At 49.2% G+C, this 6792-nt stretch overlaps 1 protein-coding gene across 3 annotated transcripts in view; it reads left to right on the top strand.

Moving 5' to 3' along the window:
• The window catches only part of ralgps2 (Ral GEF with PH domain and SH3 binding motif 2), a 65634-nt gene that overhangs the window by 54285 nt on the left and 4557 nt on the right, over positions 1 to 6792 (top strand). For 2 of the 3 annotated variants that reach the window (XM_068592845.1, XM_068592846.1), the window contains exons 10-17: positions 1594 to 1731; positions 2522 to 2612; positions 2712 to 2779; positions 3074 to 3212; positions 3305 to 3456; positions 3547 to 3601; positions 5132 to 5237; positions 6238 to 6330. In XM_068592845.1, the coding sequence (XP_068448946.1) occupies positions 1594 to 1731; positions 2522 to 2612; positions 2712 to 2779; positions 3074 to 3212; positions 3305 to 3456; positions 3547 to 3601; positions 5132 to 5237; positions 6238 to 6330 (842 nt within the window). Of the gene's footprint in view, positions 1 to 1593; positions 1732 to 2521; positions 2613 to 2711; positions 2780 to 3073; positions 3213 to 3304; positions 3457 to 3546; positions 3602 to 4116; positions 4195 to 5131; positions 5238 to 6237; positions 6331 to 6792 lie in introns of all 3 variants that reach the window. The other variant, XM_068592847.1, reaches the window with a different exon arrangement.

Below are 6792 nucleotides of genomic sequence, written 5' to 3'. Positions count from 1 at the left end.
AACGGCAATCCACCTCTTTTTTTTGTGCTTTCTGCTTTCAAATATATTGATTTCCTGGTATCCTTCATTTAACTGGATGAAATACCTTCAGAAAATCATGATCTGCCCAAGAAGGCAGCAAAGTAAAATGTAAAATGCACTTTACACTTTACATTAAGTCATGATACACAAAGAAAAAAGTGCAAGACATGACACCTTTTTATTAAGTTTTGTTTAAAATGAAGGTCTGACTGCAGCGATGGCATCTTTAGCAGAGGGAAGAGCTGTTTGTAATGCTGCCGAGGTTTCTGAGCAGCTTCCTGTCCAGCTTCAGCTGGGTATGTGAGAGCAGGAGTGTGTGTGTATATATATATATATATATATTCCAAAAAATAGAGCAAAATCCTCTCCATCTGGTCCTTTTCACCGCTGTCATTTTTACTCCAATGTGTTCTGGTTCAGCAGACAGCGGGCCAGGTTTTTCTTCATACTTTTTCACCACTTTTCCTCTCTTACGCGTTGCTTTTTATTCTTTTCATGCAAGTTTTTGCCTCATCCAAACCTACACAAAGTGTCCGTGTGTGTGTTCCAGGTATGGATTTATGCATGACTAACGGCTGTTATCCTCGACATGCTCTCAAAAGGGCAGCTTCAGCGGTTAAGCCTTCCAGATCCCCCTCTTCCTCGTCTTCCTCCTCTTTACTTCGCAATCTCTGCGTCTCCAAACGCTTTGCAAAGCACTTCTTCCCGCTCTCGACCTCTCTGATTCATATCAGACGGTGTTGCCCTTTTTTCTTTTTTTTTCACCGGCTGCATCGCTGGTCCTGCAGTTGTGTTGTTTTTATTTGTACATCTGTGTTTGGACTCTTTGCGTGTTTGTGAGGATAGCAGCCTTTTTTTTTTTTTCCTCAGCGAGGGTGTCATGTAGTCTATAACCACGCGATGACTTTTCTTACATCTGCACTTCATCTTGATGCTGCTGTGTGAAAGAAACATTAAACGAGAGAGAGAGAGAGGAAAAGAGAGAGAGGCACGTCATGAGTTCACTTTTAAAGATTATTAATGTCTGTTTTTAGAGAAGCGGGGAAGCTGCTTCTGTGTTTGTCTCTGAATGTTAATATTTATGTAATGAGAGACTAATAATCTCAGCTCCGGCGCGAGTCTGCCAATAAGAGGGAAGCACTTAGCAGCAGAGAGATGGCCTCCATCGCCCGCTGAAGGCGTTTGGATTTGGATCCACGGGAAGCAAATCGGTGAATAAAAACTACTGCATATCGCAGCGCTCGCTCGGGCTTCTTGTTCCCGTCTATTTCATATCGAAGGAGAGCGGTCTGTGATGACCAGCTGGTCTCCACAGCTGCAGCCGCGGCTTGCATCACGCATCCACAAAGAATCTGGCCCTCGTTGTCCGTGTCCAGCCTCGCGCGCTCGCTCCTCTAATTAGCCGAGCTTTGTGTGTGCAGGAAAACACCCGATCGCATCGGCGTTGTTTTAAAAGCAACGCCTCCCACAGATGGACGGCGTCCTCATGTGGCCCTCGACTCAATGAAGGATGAGATGGAAAAAGTTTGTTTTCTTTGATTGATCTTTTTTTTCTCTTCTGCTTCCTTTCAGGGATGTACCTGTCCGATCTGACCTACATAGACTCCGCCTATCCCTCCACGGGCAGCATACTGGAGAACGAGCAGAGATCGAACCTGATGAACAACATTCTCAGGATCATATCGGACCTGCAGAGATCCTGTACCTACGGTGGGTTCAGCTCAGGAAAAAAACTAGGAGGTGAAGTTTCAGCTTCAGCAAGTGTACGCTCGGTTTATAAATAAGCCACCGCAAAAAAAACCCTGACCAGTGTTTCCAACTCTTTTGCATTAAAACTAAAGTATTGTTGGGGCCTCCCACCAAAGCTCCTCCCCCAAAAACAATGGTGATGATTGTAAACGGCGAACATGGCGCTTGTCGGTCCTCACAGCTGTCAAGCTAGCAGCGCTGAGATGGAGAAGCTCGACGACAATTTGACCCCACAACAATTTGCGTCTCTGCCAGCTTTGGCTGCGGCCCGCAGGCGTGTTGTTTTCGGGTCGGTCCATCTGGTCCGTTCCGGATAGCTCAGGCACGCTTTGAGCATGTTTTCTGGTCCCGGCTAACTCGGCAGCTAATTATGACAATTTTACGCAAATGTTTCAGAGGATAAAAGAACGAAGCGATGACATTTTGCGGTCGTAAACTGCAACGCGGCCGGTTGGCAGAGGCAACGTTCGCTGATTGCTGTTGGCGTGTCGTGAGAAGATTGTCAACTCTCGAGCTTTTCACATGTGTGAGGAAGTCGGCTGATGAATTTCATTCCAAGTATTCGCTGTACTCTGAGTATTTCATGTGAAGAACAAAAAAATAACAAAGTGAGTCTGTATGAAGGCCGTGAGGGAACTGGACCGTAGCCCAGGACTTCACAATAAAGTTTCACATCATTAGTGCATTTCTTTTTTTTTTTAAATCTCACTCCAGACGTGCTTCACATTTGTCTTCATCTTCCCTCTTTCAGATGTACAAGTGTTGACTCACATACAGAAGTATCTCAACTCGGTCCGGTACATCGAGGAGCTGCAGAAGTTTGTGGAGGACGACAATTACAAGTGAGAAAAACCAAATTCTGCGATTTCCCGCCACCGGGAAGATCCGACTCTGTCTTAGTCGGATACTTTTTGATTAATCCATGGCCTTTATTTATTTAGGTTGTCGCAGAAGATTGAGCCAGGCACCAGCACGCCGCGAGCTATCGCCTCCAAAGAAGATATTGTGGGTAAGTCGGGTGTTAAATGTGTCGTATGAAACCTGTTAATCATCACCATATTGGATGTCTTTCTGTCTACAAATGATATTGCGTCTTTAAGTTATGCATAAGTAAGGGCGTGGCTACTTTGAGGGACAGTTGGTCGTCCTTGGAGCCCGCCATTTTCACAATATCTGGGAATTAGGTGGAAAATAGCGGCGCCAACTCCACCTAATTGTCGTAGCCCACCGATATCGAGCATCACCACGCTCTGGAGACTTCCGTCCATACTTACATACTGTCTTATGCCCCCTTCACCTACAGGCCAGGAAGCGTCGGCGTCTCCTCTCTGCGGCCGCAAATGCACGATAGCAGCCGAGGGAAACAAAGTCCCGGCCACGCCGCCGTCCCCCAGGAACCTGCTGCCCTACGGACACAGGAAGTGCCACAGCCTGGGCTACAAGTCAGTTTGAGTTTGTTTCATCACTGTGAGGTGTCGTAGAAGGACTGTTGACCTTACCTCTTTTTTTTTTTTCATGTTCCCTGTGCACGTAGTTTCATCCACAAGATGAACACGGTGGAGTTTAAAAGTGCCACGTTCCCCAACGCCGGTTCCCGGCACCTGCTGGACGACAGTGTGATGGAGAGCCACAGTCCCACCAGGGGGCACGCGGAGAGCTCCACGCTGTCCAGCGGTATTTCACTTGGTAGGACACACACACACACACACACACACACGTATACTACCATAAAGCACAGTTTGTATCTTCAATGGCGTTTTTGTTCCCCGCCCACAGGCAGCAGCGAGGGCTCCGAGCTCAGCGAAGAGGTGTCATGGCCGGCGTTCGAGAGGTAAGGCTGCCACGCCCGTGCCCGTCCAGTGTGTGTGTGTGTGCGCGTGTTTTTTTTGTTGTTGTACTTGTAAGCTCATATAAATCCTCCCGCATCCCCGATGTGATTGAATCATTTTCAACGCTCCGGCCCTCAAGACGCCACGCTACGCAATGAATGGTCGGCCATTAAAAAACCCCCCGCGCCCGAAACGCCGCTTTCCCCCGCCTCGCCGTCACGCCTCCACCGCTGCTTCCAGATCCCCCCCACCCCCTCAACAAGGGGTCACACTCACCGGTTCAAGACCGTCAACTGTTCCTGAAAACACACCACCTTGAAAAATCCCGTCAACGCGCATCCATCGACAACTCCTCTCCTCTCACCAAAGACCGCTCCCTCATCCAGCCCTAACCCATGCAATCTGAGACCGGGGGGGTGATGGGGGGAGGGGGAAACAACGACAGCCTTAACAGTGTCCCGTGCTCCTCCCTCCTCCTTCCCCCCTGTCCTATCCTGTCTTATCCTACTCTGAACAGGACTCGGTTGTATCACTCTCTGGGCCCAATGACCCGCGTGGCGCGCATCCCCTACAGAGGAGTCCTGAGGCCCAGCAGGTACACGCATCCCGACCCGGAGAACAACCTGAGCTGAAGCCTCCTCCTCACTTCACAGCCCCCTCAGGGTGGGAGGGTGGGGGCGCAGTGTGTGTGTGTGTGTGTGTGTGTGCGTAGAGCTGGTGGTGGGAAATGTGTGTGTGTGTGACTGTGAAATCAGGTGCAGGGCAAAAGATCTATCTGGGGTCATGATTCTCCATCTTCTGCTGCGTGCCATCGGTCTTATAATCCACCTTTTTTGCTTCTCTTAAATATCTTGCATGTCTGCCTCTCTCTCACACACACACACACACACACAGACAGTCAACCTGGACTTCTTCTCCTGATACATTTCCAAGATATTTTCACAGCTCGGAGCTTTAAAAAAAAAAAAAAAAAAGAGTTTCCACAGTCACATCGAGCTCCATGTGTTGCTGGAAACCAACTGTTGCATCCTCATTCCTGAGGTAGAGAGGAACAGACTCTTCAGGGCGCTGGAAGCCAATTCTCAGGGACGTTGCATATAAAAACGTCCCGTTTGCAGCTAGAGATGGGTCTCTCTCTCTCTCTCTCTCTCTCTCTCTCTTTTTCTCTCTCTCTCTCTTTCTCTTTCCACCAGGCTTCACTGGGCTCCTGCTCTGGGCTTCCTGCTCTGATCCTCCAGACCGACACAATCTGCACACCACCTTGTCCGCCTCGTGTCTCCTCTCCGCCCGATACCAGTGTTCAGATTTATGTCTGTGAAATCCAGTCCTGTGAAAACAAGACGGAAATAGATAAAAAGCACTTTCACGATGCCGGGTTTAAAGGTGGCTTTTGCAGATTGTGTCGGCTTTTTTTTTCTTTTTTTACTATCTGCTTTTTTTATGTGCTTTTTTTTGTGTGTCTGGCGTGTGCGTGCATGTTTCTCCTGCGTGTGCATCTCGTGATGTTGGTCTTTGCCCCCCCGTTGTTGCAGCTCAGCGGAGTCGGAGGAGCTCGCAGTTCACTTGTACCCCGGAGCGGTCACAGTGCAGGGGGTGTTGAGGAGGAAGACTGTGATGAAGGAGGGCAAGAAACCAACGGTGAGCACACACACACACACACACACATCCATACACATGTGGCGTCCAGCTGCTGTTCATACACCTGTACTTCTCTACTTACTGTACGGCAGCAGATGTGCAGTAAAAGCTGTCCGATGACCTCAGAGACCTTGCAGAACATCTCTGTTTCTGTCCCGCTTCTCTCATGCAGCTTTAACACATGACGCACAGACTTCTATACAACCAGAGGACTCACCCCCTGGTGGTCAGGAGAGAGAATGCAGCTTTAACACATGACGCACAGACTTCTATACAACCAGAGGAGTCGTCCCCTGGTGGCCAGGAGAGAGAATGCAGCTTTAACACATGAAGCACAGACTTCTACACAACCAGAGGAGTCGTCCCCTGGTGGTCAGCAGAGAGAATGCAGCTTTAACACATGAAGCATAGACTTCTATACAACCAGACTTCTTTTTTAACCGGCCAGTAGAGAGAACACGTATCCGCAGTACGAGGTCTTCTAGTTTCCCTTCTTCTCTGGCGTCTACAGACTGAACGCCGCCTGCTGGCCCGGAGAGTCGTCTCCTCTCGGGCGCGTGCACAACCGCTATGCGCTAATTAGCATTTGGCGGCGCGCTCTGCGGCGTGTTCGGCGCGCAGCGTTTTTGGCCGAGGCCCCGGCGCCGCTCGTTCTTTTGATGTCGGGTTTCGCTGCGTCTGGTCCTTCCTTTTTTCTTTTTTTTTTCGCCTGAAAAGCTTTCAGTGTTTATGGAACAAGATGCAGATTTTTGCACAATTATTCTCCGGTCATCCAACGAAGTGAAGCGAGGACTTTCCACCCTCCACGCTGCTGCCGCGTGCTCCATCTCCACGCCTCCGCCTCTCTAATCTCTTTATCTGCCCCACCGTCCAAGCTCTGTGATAATAAAATCACAGTCTGGTGGCACAGGAGGACCAGACTCAGTCGGGGCTGAAGTGGACTTCATTTCACCTGCTTTTGCGTGTGTGTGTGTGTGTGTGTGTGTGTGTGTGTGTCCAGGTGGCGTCGTGGACCAAGTACTGGGTCGCTCTTTGCGGGACACAGATCTTCTACTACCCTGCCAAGTCCCTGAAGGCCACCGAGAGGAAGCATGTAAGTCCTGCACACCACCGACATCGATTTTTCAGTAGTAGAAAACGCGCTCAGACGACACATGATAGCCATTACTTACTCACTTAGAAAGTTTGATTACAGAATGAACTCCGGGCAACACACACACACACAAACACACACACACTTAATGATTCTCTTTTGTGTGTTTATCTTTTTTTTCATAGTCGGTTTGCAAAAGAAAAATGGAAATCATGGTCAGAATTGCAGATTGTTCATGTTGTTTTGACATTTATATACTCTGTGTGTGTGTGTGTGTGTGTGTGTGTGTGTGTGTGTGTGTGTGTGTGTGTGTGTGTGTGTGTGTGGCACAGCGGGGGGATGGACAGATGGTAGCACTCATTGAATAACGAGACCAATGACATCACTGCAGTCCTGTGTGTCACTCACCAGCTAATGAGAACCTTGTGGCGAGTGCATGCAGGCTGCACGCACACGCACACA

This window comes from Clinocottus analis, unplaced genomic scaffold (genome assembly GCF_023055335.1).
Source record: "Clinocottus analis isolate CAN_PGR_092001 unplaced genomic scaffold, fCliAna1.0.p SCAF_28, whole genome shotgun sequence".
Classification (NCBI taxonomy): Eukaryota; Metazoa; Chordata; class Actinopteri; order Perciformes; family Cottidae; genus Clinocottus; species Clinocottus analis.
This window is presented reverse-complemented; position numbering and strand designations above follow the sequence as displayed.